The sequence below is a fragment of the Saccostrea cucullata genome, unplaced genomic scaffold, assembly GCF_032062105.1.
Source record: "Saccostrea cucullata isolate Sc308-1 unplaced genomic scaffold, CSIRO_AGI_Scuc_v1 ctg555, whole genome shotgun sequence".
NCBI lineage: Eukaryota > Metazoa > Mollusca > Bivalvia > Ostreida > Ostreidae > Saccostrea > Saccostrea cuccullata.
The window spans coordinates 284,795-310,261 of record NW_026936559.1 but is presented as its reverse complement, the minus strand read 5'-3'; the positions used below and the strand labels follow the sequence as shown (position 1 = coordinate 310,261).

The window sequence follows — 25,467 nt, the reverse complement described above, 5'->3', positions numbered from 1 at the left end:
AATTTGTCAGCCATCGGCCAGGACCAATACTCACTGATCATGTAATCTATCATGTAATCTATGAATTCTTTTTTCACTTCTGGATTTTTGAATAAAGATGGAAAGATGATTTTATATTTCCCCTCAATCTCTTAATACGCGATTGTAACATAAAGACATACATACAGTTTTCAGGTGATAGTGGAAATTTCAATAATACTACGTGCATTAATATGAAAAGTCTCCTGACCCATATATCTGATGTTTACAAGTTCTTTATATTTTAGACCAATGCAAAATGCAATTTTATCTAAGACATACCAAAAAGGTTGCTATTTTTGTTACCTTTGATGAAAATTTCAATTGTAAGAATATTATACAATTATGGACTCTTTTGGTGTTGAATATGGTCTGTTATTCACCAGAAAAATATTCATATTGACCGAGGCGAAGCCGATGTCAATATGAATATTTTTCTGGTGAATAATAAACCATATTCAACATCAAAAGAGTCCATAATTGTTTTATTATATAGTCCGAATTTGAATAAATAAGACATTGAAGGCTGAATGACGACACCATTTTCATTAACTAACTTCCGTCGTTTTTTTTTTTTTTTCATATAAATAATCCAGATTACAGTTTGTCACCTCCGTGTTTTCCATTTTGAGTTTCTCTGTGTTAGATGTCCAAACGTTTTAAAATAATCCTGCAATAGGTTTGTATAATATTTTTCCTGCTCAGATACGTAGCTCGCTGCAGCCGTTGCAGCCATTGTTTACAACGTTGTTTGAGGTGTTGATTATGACGTCACAATGCCGCTGCACGCGCAATGACCCTCCGGTGAATACGGCCTCAAATCTCTGGTGAATATGTAGTGTTATGAACTGTTTGCGCTTGTATAGATTTTATAGGGAATATAAGTAGACTATATAGTAATGTTGTTTATTTGTTATAAATTGTAGCAATAAGATAATTTTGTTTTTGATTTTGTAATGTTTTAGGTTAAACACAATTCAGTGAACATATTATGGAATTTGTGCATATTTTCCATGATGCGCTACGCGCATTGGTTATGTACATTGTACATATAGTAATGTAATAAATTGTATTTTTTGTTTTTGATTTTGTAATGTTTTAGGTTCAGACAGTCATTGTAATTTATATTATTTTTTGAGGCTTTTTTTCTTATATAGTTGTTTCAGGTTGTTAATTTCAGGGCCTTTCACCATTTACCGCTTGTACGGTTACCAGGTATTACTAGCAAGGTATAATAAGAGAGACTGCATTCGTTTACTTCTTTTTTTAAATTTATTGAGGAAACTTAAATATCGTAATAGCAAGATGTTTTCTTTCTCAGACAAAAAAGATATGAAAATTATCAACACTTAAAAAAAGTTAAACACAAAGTTAAACTAGAAATGAACATGCAATTGGAAAACGCACTCTTTGGAAATTCTTATTTATACATGTACATCTTGTGTTACAAGTCACAATGCAATGATAAAAATTCAATTGTGCATCTTACGACTATATCTAAACGTATTTTAACATAATTGTAAAGATAAACTTATATCATAATTAAAAGTAATACTTAGATAAAGAAACGCTGACATTTTGAAAGGCGTTATTTTTTAACGTCATTCTAATATTATGTTTAGAAAGTGTATGTCTCAAAAGATTTAATAGTTTATTACAGTAAATACATTTTGAAAAAAAAAAAGAAAAAAAAAAAAAAAGAAGAAAAAACTGACACTTTGTAAATGCGTTTCCAAGTATTTGACAATCATCACTCAAGCATGCAGTCTTATACAATTTCACGATAATTGCTGCCTAAAATCAAATTTTAAAAAAGCAATAAAACCTGCATTTTATCACCTATTTCAATTAGTTAGAATGAAAATTTGCTTTCTATTTCGTGAGGATGATAGATTTCAAGGTTTTCGTAGATTACTGGTAGTTTATATAACCCGAAAATATTCTTGGCACAAACATTTGTATATATAAAAAATGAGCCACTGATCATGCAATGTAAACCTCCCTTATTAAGGCCTTATATGAAAATTGAGAAATGTAAAGTTCTTCTTAACTTAAATGAAAAGTAAAAATAAACCATGCATTTGCCCTTTTTAGTTCACCTTATTGAGATGAAATACTTTTCTTGCAGTGCATTGATAAGTTATTTAGTATCTGCAAGTGAAAAATATACTCCTAAAGTGACTTTTCAAATTCTTTAATCCACTGAGATGCAACTGAAAGACAATGGTCTTGCTTACCTCTATTTAAATTATAGAAAGCTTTTTTTATTTTTTTTTTCTTGGCATCCATAGCAGGAATAAAAAATATGTAACATTTATACGTGTTATTATTAATGATCGTGTAAACCACATAAATAAAGTGAATATACATATAAATGTCATTTACAAAACAGAATGTTTCAAACAATGACAAATTATTATTCTGAACAAATAACAAAATGTTTTATAAAACAACATCCGATATGGCATATCAAATACTGTGTAATGTTTTATGGTGTATTTCTCATCGTACTTCGGCAATAAGTTGTGAACGAAATATGATAACTTCATTGCAAAGAATTACAAATCTAGTTGACTTCAGTTTTTAGCAACGAGACTTTTTCCTTCAAGTTATGGTTTATTTGTTTATGTTAAGTTAATATTCACTGTTGCATATACGATTTACCATTTGCTTCGTTTAACTTTCTAAGAGAAAGACACATTTTATATTAGTTTGATTTTAAAAATCCCGGCGCATTTACGATAAAGTGTTTCTTTCTGACGTGAACACTAAGTCTTCCATTTGTTTTGAATTGTTTTCACCATTTTATTTATATTTTCCCGACGTCTTCTTTTTAACAAAATATTGGTATCTATATCCACAGAAGTTTTTGTTCACATTTATTCTCCTTTAGCTTTAACAAAATGTTCTATAACTTTTCAGGGTTTCCTATTTCTTTAATTTGGAGTCCGACTGCCGGCTGATTTCAAGTTCCATACACACTCAAAACATTCGGAATGATTACTTTTCCTTTAACTTCAACTCCAATTAAACTAACTTTAAACATACATGTATATCTTATGCATTCATTTCTTTTTCTTGTCTTTCCTTTCTTTATGATCTTAAAAGATTTAATTTTATCCTTATCATCCATGTCATGGCATTGAGCATTTCATTTTGACGTTTTTAAGAAAATACTTCTCCTCATTGGCCAGCTCGCTCAGATATATTTCAGATCTATTCTTGGAAGGAAATATTGGGGTTTCCTGTATCAAAAGAATTAATCTTGCATGTAACGTGTAGCAGTAGCACCTACTACACGTTGCCTCTGGTCTGTGTCCTCAGAACTACAAAATAACATACCTGATGTCATTTTAAATCGACTTCAAATTTAAACTTTGATATCTTTTGATTTAATATTGGATAGCAGAGAATATTTGTCAACACAGACAAGTTACGTTATCTTCATAGAAACACTGTTTATATCAGAGTTTGAGTAGTGTAGAAAAGATACTATCAGTTATGATTTAAGAATAACATGTTACCCAGCTAATCTAAGATGCTGAAGATTTTCCACCATTTCTGCTTGTTTCTCCATGAGCTTTTTATTTTCCTCCAAATTTTTACTTAGTGACAAGCTCTCCTGATGCAAAGATTTGAATCTGTATTTGGAAAAAAAAATACTATATGCTCTTATGATACATTTAGTTTGTCTCTTATTGTTATAATGAATAGAAATGACGTAGCATCCAACCCTAAAAGCGAAAATCAAAATTTAAAATTCAGAATTCTTTTTGTAACCTAAAATGCACTCCTAATCATGTGCCAAAATATGAGGATATATATATTTACAGAAGGAAATCGACCCTTTTTTATTCTCAACCGCCTCACTGTGAAATCTTTTAATTTCTAAACCCCTTTTCACAATTTTCACATTGTAAGAACTCTGAATCTTTCGTGTCTTAAGGTCATACGCAACGTAGTTTGAACTTTATTGGGTTCTTCCCTGGAGTTGAAGAGTTCCACTAAATGAAGGACCTGTGTTCAATATTTTTAATGTCTATATTTAAATTCGTATACCTCTTCTAAAACAATTTTTGATGAAAAAAAAATCTGGGATTTATGTTTTGTAATTTTTGCACATTTTTCTTTGAAAAATGCAAAAATTTTCATAATTTGATACCTTTTCAAAACCCCTCGAAACGCATGCTGATTTTTTTTTATAAGAACATGTAATGGTATTATAAGTTTAAATTTAGAATATCTTGAAAAATTATCAGTAGGTAAAAGGTACCATGCGTATGTCCTTAAATTGAAATATTTTGTATACATCATGTATATGTATAACTTTATACCTTCAAATGTTATTTTGGCAATCACTAATTATAATTATTGTATATATTACAGGGAAAGTTTTTTTTAAATGTTGTAAGTATACTATAAAGTATGTTCAAAACAAACAAAAACAATTTCTTTTTGCTAATAAATGGGAATGCAGTTACGTTACAATTATATTTGGTTTTAAAAAGCATTTAATATGCTTTTAAATTATCATTATAAAAAGGATGCATCAATAAAGTTATTTAACTGATTTTTCAATTGTATAAATTTTACTTTACAGATAGACTGATTCATACCCTGACTCAAGTTTATATGCGATACTTTGAAAACTCTTCAGCGGCGCCATGGACTCCTGAACACCAGTACTCTCCCTTTTGGCGATCATATAGCCTGTAAGGTCTTTCGCTTCCTTCGGATTTGATTCATAACCCGATTCAATGGGACCTTGGCTGGGAGCAGTACCATATCCACTACTAGTGCTTCTAGATTTAGTGGCATATCCACTATCTTCGTTAGCATTTACCACAAGGTGAGTTGTTTGGAGCATTGATTGTAATACAGGGGGTAATCTGGAAGAGATATCTTTGCACTCTTTCTCCATCTGAAAATTTTAATGAAGACATTTCATTTTGACTTTTGATTTTTTTTTTCTTTCTTTAAATGAAAATCACTTAAATTTCTAAACAGCTTCACATGCATAATGTATTACATTTAAACTTATTTATGGTTATCAAAATGAAATTCAACATTCCATAATAAATCATATTTGCTGCTTCAAAGTGGTAAATATAAACCAAAACCTATAATTTTCTTGATGACTTGCTTACCTTCTCCATACGTTTACTGAGTTTATCACAGCATTCTGTGACTGAGGCTATATTCTGTTCTACTTTCTTTGTTCTTTGTAGATTTTTTAATAACAATCTAAAAATAAAATAAAAGAGGTAAAATTCTTTTTTTCTTTTATAACTTAAGCCATTGGTTTAAAAATACGATTATATTGCCATCAGAGCAATCTACTTACGATATTTGCTTTCCAACGACATTGTAAACCTTTGTCAGATTCATTAAACAATGGCTTTGTAAAAGGGAGACAATCTGTACACAGAGATCCATTAGCTTTGATCTGAAACAGTCAGTTTAAAGCCATTTATAAAAGCTATCACAGGACTACCGATATTGCAATATTGGTCTACCAATCTGAGGCAATCGGGAGTGTTAAGGTCCGGTCATAAATTCCAAGGCACTAGATATCAATTAAATCGACGCACTGAATTATGTAATTTCAGGGAATATTGTTTTTATAACTTCTCTCAGACGAACATATAAATATCGAATATCTTCAGGATAAGAACCTTGCACAGTAGATTTAAGGCAAATGATTATTTTTGGACACGTTATATCTGAGGTTTCTCTTTCATACTTAGACATTACAAAATTCGAGTGCAAAAGCTATATAGCTAAGGTGGCATACGAGACTCCCCTCTGTCGAATTGAATAATGTACTGACAAATTAGTATTCGGTGAACTGTTTTAACGATATCGTGTAGTGTTTGAAGATAATGATACCTGTCCGCCTCATGTCCAAAACTCTCTTCTTCTGGTAGAATTCTTTGCTTCTTTTGACGTAGAAAAACGTGATGTATATCACACACCTTGGAACTTATATACTCAGCTTTCTGGAAACTAATTTTAAATTCCAATCTTCATTTCTTTCAATAATCTGATATCTTACATAAGTACTGTCGGGAAAGTAAATAATGTAATAATTTAACTGAACTATTAACCAATGATACTGATAGTATATAAAGGGCTGGCGGGATACATGTAGTATATACATGTAATAATTTAATTAGACTAATTACCAATGATCCTCTTCCATACAACCAACACACACAGCTATAGCCTCGTCCTCCTGTTCTTTAATTTTCTGCATGAGGACCTCCATATAAACTTTACATTCCTGTGACCTAGATTCCGCCTACAAAATGCCGTACACCAAGAATCAGTTTATCATTCATATATACCAAACTGTTTTCATATTTATATCTTTTATCGATATAAATTAAATTTTATTCTTTTTCCCCTCTTTGTTATAATATTACTTTAAAATAAGATTGTAAAGAACTGGTAAAATGCGTCTTCGTTTACTTAATGGATACAAGTGACCGTGAATGATATATCGTATGTCTAATGATAAGTGTCATTAAAACAATATACTAATATATCTTTTACAGTAATTTCAACAAAATCAATGGACCCTGAAAATTTGAGAGATGGAATCAGATGCCTTGAAGCAAGCATCCCCAGCTGACCGGCTACATTCGCCCTCAGCCCAACGCATTGATCAGGCAGAAGGAACATCCCATTCGGCAGACTCGGCATTAAAACGTTTCAAAACAATGGTCTTTCAATCTGTATGACAGAGAGCCAAAATACGACCCAATGATAGGCTATAAATTATTTACAAAGTCCTTGTATCGACCATAAAATTTACGAAATGTTACATTTTACAAGGTGTGAAATCTCTATAACATCAACTACATGTATCTATCAGTATAGTATGTCTCGGTTAAAATGTGATCGTATTTGGATCCTATTCTAAAGTATCGAAAAAGTTGGGAAATGTGCATGGAAACACCATATGCAAGTGTTAGTGGGATGTAGACGTATAAAGAACGTGGGCGCTTTTGATGGGCATTCGGCAGGAATCTAGACGTACTTGAAAAGTGAAAATTTTATCGACATATCACATGAAATTTTAACATTTTTTTTCATTTATCGGGTTCCTGTGCAACAGGAAAGGAAAATATTTTCCTGAAATTGAACTCGGATTAGCTAAAAAAATAACTTGAAAATTGGCCAGATCAGACATTTGGTACAAAAAGGTACATTTTTAGACACGTTTTTCTAAACTTTTTCTTTCTCTGGGTCTTCTCTCCATGATTTTGAAACGTTATTCGTGTGTATTTAAATTCAAAGAAACGAATACACTTTTTTAAAAAATGGAGAGAAGACCCAGAGACCACGAAAAATTAACTTTTCCCCAAAAAATCCAAATGTGTGAATGTGGTGCTTCTTTGTCCTTTTAAAATTCTCCATATACATGTAGCTGTGATAGCTCAGTAAGTTGTGTTGCCTGCTCACTGCACTAGAAGCGAAAAGTTTTTGGTTCGAGCCTGGCATGGGGCGTTAATTTTTTTTTTTCATGCAAACAACCATTTATTTTGTCAGTTTTATTTTATGTTCTTATGTATTAAAATTTTGAATTAGATAAATTTTGGTTCAGTTTGGTTCTCGAGCGAAATTAATTCAGAATCTAATCTTCTATTCTATAATGTACATGTATCATGCATCTATGCATTAAATATTTTAGGTGTTTATTTTTGGAGAAACATTAATATGTTACAGTACCCCCAGAAAAAACGGACATAAATGTTACAATTTCACACGGTCTTTGAAACTAAATGAAAAAAAAAACTATGGTTGAAAAATCTGACCAGCTATGTTCAGCCAACCAAATCATGGACATTTAAACCATAAATGTTTCGTACAAATGATTCCTGCAGATTACTCGCCAAATGCACCCATCTTCTTAGGGAAGTAGACAATAGAAAAGTTGGTCATCTTGACTGTCATTAAATTTTGTTTTTAGTTAGCGTCATTATCTTCAGTAATTAAAACATCCAAATATGAAACATATGTGGTGGTCCCTGTGCCTTCCTCTAATTTAACTGGGATATATCGAATCGACTTGTGATTAAAAGTAAATTATGAAAATTTTTCATTGATAATACGGCCTCGAATGTCGAAATGAAGGACAAAGCACTGCAGTGTTTCCCTTTCTCATATTCAGCAAGGAAAACTTTTCTCATGCTAAGCTGTTTTAGAATGAATGTGTAATTATTATTTTTTTAAACATATTTTCAATATCAACGATGCAAATATACATTGTAATTTTTTAATGAGAGAGAGAGAGAGAGAGAGAGAGAGATAGAAGAGGTAGGATAGAGTAAGAGTCCGTCACGTTTCGTTACCTTGTTAAGCACTGTCCAAGGATTTCTATCACTATAAACACTTTGTAATTGGTCCAATAAATGCTTCAGCTTATTTTCTGTATCTGATATTTTCACAGATTTGAGAATTACATCATAGTTTGTCCACATGGATTCATAACAGTTGTAAAACAAGTCCTGCCGGGATTTATGTTCCATTAATACTTTGCACATGTCCGGAATGCAATTATTTATTTTTCGTGTTATTCGTAAAATAAAGTCTCTGAAAAAAATTGTAATGTACATTAAGAAGTAGGTTTTATTATTATTGCCTAAAAATAAAACAAAAATTTTAAAGATAACGAAAAGTATATAAAAAAAAAATGGTGATAAGAGCATAAAAAAGACGCCTCAAAAATGTATAAGTTGAATAATTGATCTTCAGAGAATTTGATTATGCATATTAAATCAGTTGAAACATAAAACATCGAAGAGACAATGTTGAAATATTACTCTCCTAAAGGAGTGAAATTGACGATGGAAAAAAATGAAACATTCTTTAAATGAACACAGATTTTAGTCCATGTTCCATAAATATACCATATGCTCGAAAAGCAGCAATAAATCAAAACTGAAAAAGTGGGTAAAAACAATGCGACTGAGAGCCAGAGACTCTTAAAACACTATACAAAAAGGCTGCTGTAACTCAGCTATTTCGAAGATACAGAACTGAATATGCTTATTGATTATAACATGTATGAACAGTTTGAAGAAAATAAATCATTATAAGTACAATGCTTCACTATTCACTGACTTAACTTTGAAATAGTTCAATACAAGGATGGCGTAAAAGTCTTTTAAATATTAACATTAATCTATACATAACTTGAAGTCAAAATATCCATCTTAATTCTAGTACTCCGTCTTGATTTAAAGGACTTGAATTATTTCGCGATCATGACAAGGAGCCCACCGGGGGTAATGCTTACTCCTCCATGGTACCTGACCCCACTTCTGATGTTTTGGAGGTCCGTGTTTGCTCCGCTCCTATTTTGAAATTCTTAATGGATTTTTGAGTCGAATAGTGTTCGTTACCTCCACATATTTCATGGCAGAATGAATTAAATGTAATATTGTAAAAAAAATAATAATAATTTAATCAATAAAAATACGTATTACAATATATATTATAGCAAAATAAGAGTTTGAAAGAAAATCTCCTAATCTTTTAATGAAAACTACCCCATGCAAATAAACCTGAAAGTATTTAAACGGTAAATCACACTATTCAAAAGCTTAGTTTACGGTTAATCTAATCAAGATTGGGCCAAGTTCAAAATATTAAACTTCCTGGTCTTAGCATGGACAAATCATGGCGTGTGTATTTCACATTTGTTGACTAATTGTCAAGTAAAGAATCAGGAAGTCTTCCCTGTTTCTGATACCGGTACCTGTTATTAACTATGTACTTAATGATATTTTAGTGTTGTATTTCAGGTCTCTTTCTTATTCATTAGTGATATTCAGCTCTTCAAAATGCTGTCTTAAGGATAAATAACATTTAAAAAAAAATCAGAAACCAGCAATATTTCTCAGAGATTTATATTTGAATTGGTAACCTGAATAATAATGTTTACCGTTAATAATGGGAAAATTTTCTAAGATTTTTTTTCAAAAGGTTAAAAAGCTGTGCAAAATTGTGTATTTAATTACTTGTTATAAAAAAGCAAAGCAAAATCTCATATATAAGCATCAAAGAAGAAGTACGATTTCTATATATTTGTAGGCTTCATTATTTATGTCATTTCTAATCAAAATCAATCACACAATTTATATCAATCTATGCATCATTTTTTGTTTGTGGTGAGTACCTTTAATGTAAATACTTATAAAAAAGGATCATCGGTGTATTTCCAAGCTGAACGCTTTTAATAATTTACATTTAAAATAAGTCTTTGAATGGAGATATATAATTCTTTGTTTAGACATAAGATTACCTTAGAAATGTCTCCGACTGCAGCATTATATCTTGTTGTGTGATACATGATGCCACATAGCGTTCTATCAGACAAGAAATGGCGGCCATTTTATGGGCAACATAACAATCTCGATCCAAATTTATCTTAGATGGAAATTGTGGCAAAGGTGCTAAAACACAGGTTTTATAAATAACATTTAAATCGCAGCAAAATTTAAAGAATTTGTTACCAATACCTTATATATCATGGGTTACAACTTTTACTTTTACTTGTCCCTAATCAAAGTAATTGACATATAAAACCTAAATGCATAAAGTTTTAGAGCTGTCTCTGTGCAAATTCTTACGTATTTCCGGTAAAACAAGTCTTTGTTGGTCTAATTTTTCTCTTTGATATAAATACAATTGTCCACGTAATATGTTTTTGGGCCAATTTTGCACCTCTAAGGTCCCTTCAATAATTTCACTCAATTCACGGTTATGGAATAAAATAAGTTGCTCTCCTGCAGCTATATCTGTAGTTATTGCCAATCGCTCTTGAAACTTGGCATACCTAAAAAAGCACAGCATGAAATTGATGTTTTTGTCAATTTATGTACCTGACGTATAAATACATCAGAACTAATAAATAGTTATCCTGAATATTCTTAAATTTTTATAATTGTTTTTTTATGTGGAAAAGAAACCCTTTCTAGAAATTGTCATAAAACTTACCTATCTGTTTTGTCGATGTATATTTTGTCGTTTAATCCAGTTGAGCAATCAAATACTTTTACTGTGATTTTATTCATTATTTCATCAGTTGCATCAAAAAATCTATCAAAGCTCCATCGTTTATTTAGATTACTTTCCAACAGTCCAGCTATTATTGGCGTAATTAAAGACTTAAGTGAGCTGAAATAACAATAGTAAATCATATTGATCATTGGTTCTTAAAGCAATCCTTACAAGTTACCAGTATGTTTACACAAATTGTTCGCATCAATTATTCTTTTGTCAAAATACATTGAGAAAGTAAAAATTTCACTTTTCGAAATTTACAGTCATTGTCAATCGGATTATTTCTTAATATGATCGTATTAAGAAATAATTTGATTGACAATTACTGTAACTGGTACGTACGAAGATAAATAAGACGTCCTGGGAAGTTCCGTTTGCCACTCTATGTCCCCACCTTCCGTTCGCTGTATACCTGATATTACACCAGACTTCTTCTGAGTAGTGATATAATGCCTATTTCACAGAAAATATTCATAAGTCACATGTCATAAAAACCCAAATATATTTATCTTTTGTATCTTTTGTGTTTTCCAAACTTCTTTACTATAAGTACGTGTATAATACAAAAATATGTTTCTAGGAATGATGACGTCATATGAAAATATGATGTCATTTTAAGATGACGAACAATTTTTCAAACGAGGCAAACTAATGAAAAATAATCTATGCAGGGATATCAACAGTCTTGTTTAATGTCAACATTTCGCAAATTTTTTTATGTCAATATGAAAATTTTGTAAGCAAATACAATCTGTCGTTAAGTCGGATGTTGACCGAGTTTAATCTCGTAGGTTATTTTTCACCCCTTTCCCCGTTTACAAAATCATCATTGTCAAGGCGCACGAGATAGGTGCGAGAGTTCCACAGGGGGTGCTTTAGTTATCATAGGCACCTGATCTGCCTCCTATATTTGAAGAAGACGGTATGAACTCTACTCAAAATTTGATTTTGTTCCATGGATTTTAATACAAGTATACTGTCCGTTATCGTCATAGTTCACGGTAAGTTTTTTTTAATCTTCCATTTTTCAAAAATATGCACAACCTTCACCGGCATACGGTGACGTCTCCATATGAGTGAAAAATTCTCGAGAGCAAGGTAAACAATATACAATTAATCAATCTATCTATTTATTAATAATTTGACATCACGAGACGTCAAACATTGGGATTGTTGAAAAAAAACTATATAAAGAAGTTAAACTGATAAAAAATTAAATTTCTAATCATTTCTTTTTTCTCAGGTAGTTTTAGCATATCTTTTACTGTCATCAAAAACTATAAAAAGAAGTTAAACTGATAAAAAAAAATTTAAATTTCTAATCATTTCTTTTTTCTCAGGTAGTTTTAGCATATCTTTTACTGTCATCAAAACCTTTAATTAAACTCACATAGTTTTAGAATTACTTCTTCCTCCATAAGGTTGAAAAGGAAGAGAACCAGTGGCTACGTGATATATAGTTACACCTGCAACAAAAAATATTCTACACTGTAAGCAAAAATATCTTACATCTGAAACAAAGAAATATTTAAGACCTCATCAAAATATCTTACACCTAAAACAAAGAAATACTTTACACCTAAACCAAAAATATCTTTCACTAAAACAAAGGAAAAATAATTTGCATTCTTTATTACGAGAATTCAAATACTCACTAATATGTCATGAATTATAATTTTTGCTGTGTAATTATGCCTCAGAGATGATCTTTCAGTGTATGTTAAACAATTCAAAAATACTGACATATTAATCAAAATATAATTATAATACATAGATAGTGCAAACCTAAACTCCATAGATCTACATCAGCATCGTATACATTTCCAGTTGACAATCTTAAAACAGCACGCTCATACATGTTTGGGTCCTAGACAAAATCAATTGAAATTAATAACACCGACTTGAAGCTATTTTTCGTGATTTTAATATCAAATTTAAGAACATTTTTAAGATCTCTAGTGCTTAATGCAGCTATAGGCAAAAATATGCAGCAAAATACTTGGGCAAAATCTTTTCCTTAGAATATAGTTTTTGTAAGATTACGACAAGATCAAATCTATGCTCTGCCTGATAAGAAACATTTTTCAATTGAGATAATAATAATACATGTATCCCCCTGTTCTATATATCGAATGTGTAACATACTAAATATTCCTCTGTTCCATATATAGATGTAAATGTTTCCTCTTCTTCTAAATTTCTAGCTGCTCCAAAGTCTGTTAGCTTGTATACTGATCTATTTAAAAAAAAATAATGAGAAAATGGACTCGTGTAAAGAATCCTAATAGTTTAATTTTACAATTTATTGAAATAATTTTATGAATAAAGAGAAATGTTGACTTAAAACAAGCCTATTGATATCCGTGTATCATCAACTTATTTGTCTAAAGCTTGTTTTTTTAAAGAAAATCGCACGCAGAGTATTAAGGAAAAACATCAACGCCAAATGCAAATGTTAACGGTACATTGCTTTTGAATACATATCTACAATTTATTTCAGGAAACAGTTACCTGTGTATTATTATTTGTTTTCCATATCATAATATTGTGTTTAATAGATTAAGAATTAACATCTTATGGTATTCATGATATAATAGAATGAAACACCATATAACTGAACGAAACAGAACGGTAAACTTATTCTTTGGGCTCTAATTTTCAACAGAATTAAGTCAAAAATTCAAGAATTTTAATAAAAATTTAATCTTATTCTTTTGTTTGTACTATCATATTCATATTCCCCAAATATTGAATGACTTGCATAAAAAAATTCTTATTCAATTCTCTGACATCACTTTTTTAATCAGAAAAGGGAAGAGTAAAAGCAAAAACGGACTTCCCCACTTTAAACATAATATAATCCTTTTTTTAAATTTGTGTTCTTTGTATGAACTGTGATAAGACCAGGAAGATTTCAAAATGCTGCCAAAATATCAAAGTTTTAAAACCTTTCAATAACAGGCTGTCATTTTGTCAGCATTTTTAATCATGAATAAGAAAATTTACAAGAAAACCATCATATGTACTTTTTTGATCAATGATTCACAAAAAGCGTTCACCAAAAGCAGTGTCTTTCAGTAAAATTTATTTCAAAGAATTTCTCAACGCATAGAAAAATAAAATGAAGCTTTTTTATTACATGTAGCTAGAGATGTTTGACCTTGTTTCAAATTTTGTATGTTTTATAATTAGAGCAAAAATAAAGAAATAATAAGAAGAACCAATTACTTTTAATTCGTATATACAGAAAACTCTCAAAATGAACTAAATAGAAAATATTCTCATGTGGAATATTCTAAAATAAGTATGTAACATTATTGAATTTGTGTTCTAATGTTTACATATTTCTACCTACTTTCCATTTTCGTCTATTTTGCGCATGATATTTCCAGGTTTTATATCTCTGTGAGTTATCTGCATTTTTCGGAGGTATTGGATACCATCACCTTCAGAATACAAAGCACAAAAATCAATATGGAGAAATTCACTTTAATTATTATCTAGTACAGAAATGAAATGTTTAATTCATCATTATACATGTACAGCTCAACGCACTTTCTAAACACATAGTGTTATTATGCGAAATTGTGTAACGAGTCAACAAAATACACTTTAAAAGTGATACTTTCCTTATTTTTTTTTTAAGTTTATTTAACTTACTTTAATTATAATTCACACATAATGATTGGTAAGATCTTGATATACTCTTGGCGGATGGATTGGGATAGTTCTCAAATGGTTTTTTCCGTGGTTTCTCGTCAAATGTACCCGTTCTTTTAAAAGCAGTTCTTTTTTCTTGAATTGACTCAAAAACAGTGCAAATCATGTAACTTTTGTATTTCTGTACAATAACATGACTCTGTAAAGCGCAAGATGATAATAGTATTTCTCATTTGTTCGACTGCTTTTCATGTTAAAGAGCTGGCATTTTTTTTAGTTACTTTCTGAATTAAGCATCATGAAAGATAGACTCGACCGCAAAATTCTTAAGTTTCAGAACCAAAATGTAAAACAATTATTTTTTCAATCGTAACAATTTACTATTTTAAAAGATGAACAATACTTCTTATCGTGTCTTTTGGCACGATTTCTTTGTGCAGCATTTTATTTTTATTTTTCGGCGCTACATTTCGACAAAACCAAGACGAGTATGGAAAATGTGCAAATTAATTTAATTAATTTTAAAAAAAAATCAATTTTAAGATGACAGTTTGAAAATTTCATATAAATAATATATAATACACTGTATAAATAATAAAGCTGGACAATTTTAATTTGTAAATACCTGTGGTGAATTCATACTGATGTAATAGGCCTATCATATCATTTATCAATGAAGTCCCATTTAAAAATCTTTAAGATTATGAATTTAAAGAATACCGGTATGTACCTTTAACATAAGATATTAAATACATATTGTGGCTATGTCTCGTATTAAACATTGATAATGTTCATTTCATTGCAAAAAGAATGTGACCTTGATTTGTGCGAAAAACTATGTGAGCTTAGAAAGTGCGTTGAGCTTTACACATAGACCATTAATGAATTCTTTGAAATACCAAAGACAAATTTTGAACTTAACACCTAAAAAAAGGAAATTCGAATATCCTTCTCTATTGAAGTTTTGAAAGTCTAAATAAAAGTAATACGCATGCATAAATGGGAGCTTACTGATGTCATGTAGGACAATGAGAAACTCTTCCTCTGGAAATCCAAATGAATACTTTGGTTTATCTAACATTGCATAAAGACTTCCACCTGAGCAATATTCCATTATAATGACATCATTTCCAGTATTAACCTGTCAAAGACATTGAACATCTGTCAAAATTTCTGAAAATTTTATTCAAATCTTAATTCAAAACTAAGAAAATCGATACTTCTCTGGTAAATTTTCGAAAATTATTGTAAACAATGAATCTTTGACTTTCATCATTATTTTTTCTATAGAATTGAACATAGGTTTTAACTTTTTTAAACTATAGCTAAAATTTCCAACATTTTCATGATTGCAGGTTCATTTTAGATGTATGTACCAAACGCTTCACTTGTTTTTTAAAACCTAATTTGAAACAAAGCAGAGGAAGTGATTAAAATGACGAGGACGTTAAATCAAAACTTCGTATTACACAATCAACTTCATGGTTCTTTATGTCTCTTGTTAAATTTCGGAAAAGTAGGGAGAAGTAACATTTTGATTTTTCAAAAGTCATTTAAACCAATTAATGTATGTTAACTGGTCGTTCTGATATCATATTCAAGTACATTTTTCAGGTGCAAGTGCATAGGTTAAAATGCATTGCAGAATATATTTTGTCTGTTATTCATCAAATGAATGTCTTGATTTACAAACTGTAAAAATCTGTTTTCAACAACTTTTTTCAGAAAATGTATTAATTGGAATTTGATTTCGAAACCAATTTTAACTCTTAGAATCTACGTTAACATTATTTTAATAATACCTTACATCTGAAATCATTTTTATCTTGAGGTTCAATGAAGATATAATCTTCAGGCTTAATGTTTATAAGAGACTACAAAAAATCCGCTTGTTGCCAATGGTCAAACTGTTACTCATAAAGGAAAAAAATAGTAAGACTTACTAGTACTCGTAATTATCTACAGAACTGTTTGAATATACAGACGAAGGACAAAACAAGATAATACTAACATGAAGAAGAGGTTCAAATTTCAGATATTTAGAAACAAAATGAAAAATTGTAGAAAGGCAGGAAACGGATATTATTTCTACAAGGACCATGTTTTCTTCGTTCAAAACTGATCCCACAAATTTATTTTTTAATCTGCACCTCCTAGAATAGAGCAAAAAAAATATCTGAATTTATCCATCTCGTTATGTTTATTTTAACCCCGTCTCTAACCGCATTTGGGAAATGCCAACAAGATGGCATGGATTGCCAAACGAATTGTTTGAATTAAAAAATAAAACAATCATTTCTTTAATTTTTCAGATCAATATAAGTCAATATGATGATTTATTCATCTAAGGAGTATAAGAATTTGTACTCTAATCGTACTGGGTGGCTAAATCACTGTATTGGCTTCGAAAAACAGCAAAGCATGTGTAATGTTACCTCCTTTTCTCGCCCAAGTATGCCGATGATGTTGCGGTGCTTCATTTTCAGTAGAAGTTCGAGTTCCCGCTCAGGAACAGAGGAATGGAAAGCGGACACGCGGTCGTGGAACACCTTCACAGCAAACACCTCCCCCGATGTCTGTTGACGGAAAAAAAGACAAATATACAAGAGAGAGGGACAGAGAGACGGAGAGGGGAAAGAGATAGATAATCACTGCCAAAGAGACCACTCGGCAGGGAATGCTCATTACTTCATGGCACCTGATCCCATTTCCGACGTTTTAGAGGTCCGTGTTTGCTCAATCTAATTAAAATTAGATCTTTGATCCGCTCCAGTTTGATCGCTTTGTGTAGCGATCAAACTGGAGCGGATCAAAGATCTAATTTTAATTAGATTGGTGTTTGCTCTACTCCCGATTTGTATATGACTGTAATTAGGTTTTTCCACCTTTCTGTGGAAATACCTCTTGAAATGCTTATGTTTCTTATTATTTTATATCTCACCTTATGTTTTGACAGCGTAAGACTTATCGAAAACCTTTATAGTTCATGATACTGGATATTTAAAGTTATTCCGAAAAATGACCCCCCATGTTTTAATTTAGACCCCTTATGCAGTTATTGCCCCTTTCACCGTAAAGCTTGTTATCGCTACTCCTCCGAAACCGTAAATCGTAGAGATGCAAAACCTTCACTAACGTCTTCAACTAATTTAGGAGAATTTTCAATCTATTCATTGCAAAAGTTTTTCTTTGACCCCTTCAATGAGTAACTGCCCCTGAAACTTTATAAATTTTATAAAAAAAAAAAAATAAAAATTTTCAAAAGAAGACGTCGTAGAGACATGAAACCAACTGCATTAGTTTTATTGACCTTTGACCGTCAAATTTATTTCAAGGTCAAAGGTCAAGGTCATTCCAAATATGAGGAATAAATTTCTTCTAATAGCTCTTAAATCCTAAAACATATACTATCTTTCTTCTGTCTGTAATATGCACTCTTAATACTCGTTCGAAGATTTCATTCTTGTCCCCTAAGATTGACCCTTTTAAAAGTTAGTGCCCCTTGTGCGAAAATTCTTGTTATCGCTACTCCTCCGTAACCATAGATCGTAGAGACACCAAATCTTCACTAGTGTCTTAAGGGTCTTTATGTCTAACTTCACTGTATAAGTGCGAAAGGATCTGATGGCCCCTTATACGAGTTATTGCCCTTTAATATCTTTGTACTTACTATTAAACCTTATAACTTGAAAAGTATAAGACGTAGAGGCATGGGGTCAATTGAATTGTGACCCTTGACCATTTACCTTGAAGATATTGTCAAGGTCAAAGTTCAAGGTCATTTCAATTTTTTTTTAATTTTCATTTTTTTTATTTATCCTTTTAAGACACTTTTGTTTTCTTACTCATTTAAATTAATTTTAATGAGTCAGATATAAAACAAAATTGAAATTCAAAGAAGGTGGAAAGACCTCTTAATGTTCTTTGAACAATAAGTCTCCTAGTTATTATTTTATTTCTGGAGATGTTTTGAAACCACAAGACTTATCGAAAATCTTTATACTTCATGATACTGGATATTAAAAGTTATTCCGAAAAATCACCCCCACATTCGATCTTTGACCCCTTTCAAAGTTATTGCCCCTTAGGCCAGAAATGCTTGTTATCACTACTCCCCCAAAACCGTAAACCGTAGAGGTATGAAATCTTTACCAATGTCTACGACTACTTGAGAGGACCTTTCAAACTATTCATTGCGAAAGGATTCGCAAAGCCCTTCAATGAGTTTTTGAATTTTACAAATAATCTAATATTTTCAAAACAAGAAGTCATAGAGACATGGGACCAATTGCATAAGATTCATTGACCTTCGACCTTTAAATTCATGTAAACGTCAAAGTTCAAGGTCATTCCAAAAATGGAAAATTTAGCTCTTTTTATATCTTTTTTGTCTTTTAACATATACATAATGTCTATGCATCATTAATATGTACTCTTAAAACTGTTTCAAAGATTTCACTCTTGTCCCCTAAATTTAATCCTTTTAAAAGTTACTGCCCCTTGTGCGAAAAACCTTGTTATCGCTACTCCTCCGAAACCGTAGACTGTACAGACACCAAACCTTCACTAATATCTTAAGGGTTTTTAGGCCTTACTTCACTGTATAAGTGCAAATGGATCTGATGACCCCTTATATGAGTTATTGCCCTTTAAGTTCTTTGTACTTACTATTAAACCTTATAACTTGAAAACTATAAGTCATAGAAGCATGGGGGTAACTGCATTGTGACCCTTGACCTTAGACCTTGAATATTTTTCAAGGTCAAGGTCATTCATTTCTTTTTTCTATGCTTTAAGAGAGTTCTGGTTTCTTTTTCATGGAATTTAATTTTTAAGAAGTCAGGTATAAAACAAATTTAAAATTCAAAGAAGGTGGAAAGACCTCTTATTGTTCTGTGAACAATAAGTCTCCTCGTTTTTAAATGGACTTGTTAGCGTGAATTCTGATCGTTATCTACAAACATTCTATCAAGTGGTAAATATGCACTTCGGACGCCTCTGTGTCCTTTTTTTTTTTTTTCAAAGGTAAACAAGATGATTTTTTAAGATAACCATGATTCATGACAAGATAATGTAATATCTTGATTACATTTATTTAAGTGATTAATATTAAAATTAATATTTTCGAAGAGAAATACAAAATGGACATTTCTTTAAAATCAGAATTAAGAAATTTCTGAATAGTTCTTCCTATGTAATAATACTGGAAGACGTTATCATGGTTACTCAAAATTATAGAAAATATGTCGGACTGAAGATATAAGTTGTGGTACATACATGTACAATGTACATGTAGCTTTCTGAGTAGTGATTAAAACACCTGACTATAGTAAAACAAGGTCCTAAGTTAATTTAACATATATCGTGTTTGGTCTTTCTAATTAAGGGAATATTAGTATGTGTTTACCTTGTTTCTAGCTTTGTATACTACAGCTGTGGCCCCTCGTCCGAGTAATTCACCAGTGTTCCACTGATAGTTCAGAGAATAGCTGTAGGTTTTGTCGGGAACTGAGGACATGACTCCTATGTAACATTTAACGTGGCATTAAAATGTCTAAATGTTCGAAAATAGATTAATATCACGTGTAATTGACTATATATCAGCTGGACCTGTACTATAAATATTTATGTACACATGTGCTTATACCTTTTCCATCTTTAATTGGATGTGAAAAGAACAAATGCAATTTCATTTGAAAATTTCTGGAAATCAGATATCAACAACAAGACAGGGAACAAAAATTGTTAATAAATATTTATGCTTCAACACACCCTCACATGCATCGCATTAAGAATTTGCGCGTTAAACAAACAACTGAAAGGGAGTGGCTATCGCGTCTTCTCACCTTAGACAATTTGCACCCGCAATTCCACCGGCATACTTGGGCGCTGCTAGATACACCAAATCTCGGCTGACTCCATACTTTTCAAGTTAACCCGGAAACATTATTCAGAATTTTTAATAATCATTTGGAAAAACCATTTGGGAAATCCGTTCTGAAAACGAAAGAATTTGGACATTGTTGTATGTATTGATCAGTGAAACACTGACTTTAAGGGGATTTAAAAATAAAAATTTTAAGGGCAAGAGATAAGTATACAATGTAATAGAGTAATTGATAATTATAAAACTGAAATAGTAACAATTATTTCTACTTTCGATTTAAACTATGGAGCTCGAGGATCTATTTTTATACCGATCTATGGAAGCCAACATGTGGGAAAAGACTTTAGAATTTTTATATGTATGCACACGCTCCAAAACCTTCCGCCATGGAAGCCCGCGTGGTTTTTATATTAGAACCAAACTTAATAAACTCGAAATACAGGCCGTCTCATTTCTTTTTAGAGAAGGCCTATATGCATTTGTTTTTGTAATTTTTCCTTTAGATGCTGCTCCTCCATTTTTTTTTGCTTATTACAAAATATGTTTAAAGTTTCGTCAAAGGTCAATCCAAAAAATTATTTTTACAATAGCCTCAAAACTACGTGAGTTATAAAGTTAAAACTTTTACAGTTTATAAATTTTTCATTGATTAAGAGATAGAAAGTATCAATTGATAAAAAGAATACTTGGAATAAATTTTTATTGAAAAAAAATCTTCTTAAAAATGCGTATATTTTCAAAAAATACACCTAATTAGTTCCGTGCTCTTAGTGAAAACCATCATTGCAGAAACAAAATATGTTTATCAATGAAGGGCAAGTTGGACTTGGATAGCCTCTGGAAAGTTGTTTTCCCTGTTTATTTTATCCAAATGTTAAGACTTGAAAGTGAAAGTACATTGCAAATGGCATATTCTATAGGGGTCTTGTCTTTATACATCTCATGCTTTCAATAAAAGCCTTTCAGGTCCATTCACGTCCAACTTGCCTTCAATGATAAACACATATTATTTCTGCAATGAAGGTTTTCACAAAAAGGAAAAAAAAATAAGCAGGTGCATTGTTCTTTATACAGGTCTAGGCGGCCTCTGTTTTTGGAGGATAGTTTTTATCCTCTAAAAACAGAGGATAGAGGTGTCGCCACCTACCGGACTTTTCAAAACAAAGGGCAGTCTACGCTGATTTTTCAACCAAAACAAGTAAAATGTTAAATTTCATGAATACGATGATGGTTAAATCTAGATATTAAGTTTGTTGTTCTGAACAGGACTACAGAGGGCGTAGCTATATTGCATTTTGTATTAGCCTTGTATACTGTTGTATTAGCCAACTAAAATACAGCACGGTCAAAAAATGAATCTGAAGCTAACTGAATGCTGATTTTTTTCCCTTTTATAAATTTTGGAGAAATATATTCCTAGCAATGTATAATGTCAAAATTTCTCAATCATTTTTTAAAAAAATTATTTTTAACAAAATCTACACATTATATTTCGATCCAAACGATAACGAAAATTCAAAGTTACGGAAAAAATAGTATGTTGGATAAGTTCCTGCAAACATGTTTGCTTTCCCTGCTTTTATTGTGTCCCTTTCAAATAAAAGTAAAGTCCATGGGTTCACGGATGCAGCATACATTAGGTGAAATCCGCACCCCCTCCATTTTCCTCTCTTCTCGTGCAAACTCATTCAAGTCCCTTCTTACCCCCCCCCCTATTTAAAAAAAAAATCATCTTAAATCTTTATCTTTGACGACTGCAGTACATCTTCTTACTTCGTTTTTAATGTCGCATTTCAATATTTAACACAATAAAAATCTGTGACATCAAAGCCCATCGAAGAACTGCCTATATCTGCATCTAATTAAACTGAGATTTTAAGACCCCTGAAATAAATTAGGATCAGTCTCCATCTACAGCAAGGTTAAACCGTCCTCTTTCTCAGTTAAAACTGAATAAAATTCAATCACGTCTATCCCAGTGTAAAAACTAATCTGAATGAAACTTACGTTGTCCGTGGAAATATATATACTGCGGATGCATAATCCCCGTCGAGGCCTCATATAGGAATTTGGATGTTGCATAGCTATAAAGTGGGCGGCGGTGCTTTTTCTTGATTTCTCTAAATAATACTTATTTTATCTTAAAATTGTTTTATTTGCAAAAATTATCAGACAGAGTATTTTTTTTCTTTACAGTACATTTTCTTTTGTGTTTCCTTTTTCTCTAATTTTGAATTAAATGAAAATAATATCATGTATGTATTGTTTGAGCATTTAAGTGCCTGTTTATTTGTCTTAGAGGGAAAAGTGTACAGGGAAAAACATAAAAATTAAACAAAATAACAAGAAATATTAAGTAGAAATGAATCGTAAGAAGTGCCAACTTTGAAAGCTTTTTGTAAAAATTCTAGACATAGAATCTCAAATCGCCACATACAATCGATAGTTTAATGTTTGAACTTTTATTTAATTGTACTCTCGTGCTTGCACTTTTTGATTAAAGGTAGGCACGAGGCGTTTGAAAATTACCTGTGTTATCCTCTGAAAACAGAAGATAAACTATCCGACATTGCAGTGCGGTTTCCATATATGGTAAAAAATTTGGCTGCCATATTGAATTTAGCGATCCTCCAAAAATGGAGGCCGCCCAGACCTGTTATATATGCACATTTTCTGATAAAATTTTTTATCAAGTAATACTTTCTATCTTTTAATCAGTGATATATTTATAAACCATAAAACGTTTTGATTTTATATCAAATATAATTTTTGAGCTATTGTAAAAATATTTTTTAGACATGCTGATCACCTTTGACGAAACCTTAAAAGACAATTTTCCAATCATATATCTAACTGCTCGCATAGTTAGCGGCGCGATCTCCACTTCTGACTTCCAGCTCTATCTATACCTTCAAGTTATCGTATTTGTATGTCTACTAATACTAAAGGATTCTTTCATCGTATAACTAGTCCATCAATCTTTGACACTGTTTGACTATGTATAAACCTGTTTTCGATACATCTATATTAAATTTTGTGTCGTTCCCTGGTCCCCAGCTCATTTCCCGTATGAACAAAAGACATTTTTCTTTATAGTGTATGGAAGGACATTTATTCATTCTCAAAGAATGTGTGGTTAAAAACTTTTTGGACTGTATAACAAAAAAAAAGTCCATGAAAGCTCCTTCGGTAGTCCCACAGGCCTTTAGATCGCTTAGAAAAAAAATGAAGTTTATCAAAGAAAAAGTGATCCAAAGATCAGTGGGTAGTCCAAAATCACTGACGATTTCAAGGCTTTTTAACGATTTTGATATTTTACGTGCCAGGAAAACCTGCATGGCATATAAAAAATCAAAATCGTAAAAAAGTCAGGAAAACGTCAGATATTTCAGACTATTTTTTCAGCAAACCGCGCTTCGTCAACAAAATTATAGGTACATGTATAAAGATAAGGTTTTAAGACTGTATAATTATCATCAATACATAAATCGACAACTTGAAGAAAAAAATAGGCACCGACTCTTTCTTCGTCAAGAGCTCGACACTTTTAAGTGAAAGTTGCAGGTCTTTTGAATGAGACCTCAAAACTTGGGTTCTGATATGAGCTTGCGTTGGTTTTATCTCGCGATACAGAACATAGAACATGGATTTTGTTCTTCTGAAACAGTGCTTTCGTTATATGCAAGCTATTTCAAAATAACTAATTTTTTTGTAATTTTTGAGGGAATTCTGAATTTAAGGATAACATTTGACGAAATTCATGACGTCATTTTACTAGTATATTTACCGGTAGCTTGCTACTAGAAATTAACTAAACTGTGAGTAAAGGTATAAACCCAGCAGGCACACAACGTTGTTTAAACGTTGATTAGTTGAAGTTGGGTTTAGACGTTGATAAATCTAGATACAATATTGATTCAACGTTGACTTTTCAAAGTTGAAAATTAAACGTTGAATCAACATTGAATTCAAATTGAGTTGAATTGCCAACATTGATTCAATGTCGGATCTTCGCTGAGCGGGCTAATCCTATTTTTCGCTAATAGATAATTTGGACTATGATAATGTCGGACTATAACACTGTCGGACCATAACGAGGTCGGATTTGACAAATCGCACTACCGTATATCATTATTAAGTATTATAACTAACAAGGATATTAATTGTAGAAATTTTACACATTCAATGATAAATATGAATTCAGTACGAATTTGCCAAAGTACGGATTAAGAGGATACGCAGTAGGACATCCGGAAAATATTCACTCAAAAGGCAGCGTAACACGTACAACCCTCAGGACTCAACACCAAGATTTAAAATACTCTTTAAAGAAAATATTTCGGCATGTCAGAGAACTAGTATCATTGAAGAGACATAATCTGTCGAAATGCATATCTGGTGCATCAAAAGTTGTACTGTATAAGATTTGCATCTTATCTTGGAATGGTTTCATGTTCTGGACTATTTCATGACCACATGTGAAAATACAAAACGTTTGTAAATGCCCGGGTTTTGTAACATGATTAATTTATAAAATGTATTTTGGAGAAAATTATTGTAACACAATTAACTTTTGATAGGAAATTAAACACTTACTGTTAATACTTACCTACAATATATAATTTTTTTCATATAGTGATATACCGTATGTTTTCATTTAAGGGGTCCAGACTCTCTGCTATAAATTTCATTTTAGAAAGTTTTAAATATGTAATATTGGTTTTCATAAACAACAATAACATTAGAGCCACATGGAAAATAGTTTGAAGTATAAAGCGCTGCTTATTTTTTCAGAAATGATTTTTATGTGCAGATCATGAAATGAAGAA

At 31.2% G+C, this 25,467-nt stretch overlaps 1 protein-coding gene across 1 annotated transcript; it reads right to left on the bottom strand.

The window, feature by feature from the left end:
* Positions 1–2,656: 2,656 nt before the first annotated feature.
* LOC134245829 (serine/threonine-protein kinase TBK1-like) lies at positions 2,657–20,724 on the bottom strand. Its single transcript, XM_062728085.1, has 20 exons — positions 20,598–20,724; positions 20,159–20,274; positions 17,187–17,327; positions 15,763–15,892; positions 14,447–14,537; positions 13,237–13,327; positions 12,877–12,958; positions 12,482–12,557; positions 11,434–11,544; positions 11,026–11,205; positions 10,659–10,864; positions 10,331–10,481; positions 8,376–8,616; positions 6,204–6,319; positions 5,908–6,024; positions 5,363–5,464; positions 5,166–5,262; positions 4,635–4,939; positions 3,543–3,659; positions 2,657–3,344 (listed from the first exon to the last, which is right to left on the bottom strand). The coding sequence occupies exons 2-20, from the start codon at positions 20,267–20,269 to the stop codon at positions 3,278–3,280; spliced, it is 2,532 nt and encodes an 843-aa protein (XP_062584069.1). The 5' UTR covers positions 20,270–20,274; positions 20,598–20,724; the 3' UTR covers positions 2,657–3,277.
* Positions 20,725–25,467: the final 4,743 nt, after the last annotated feature.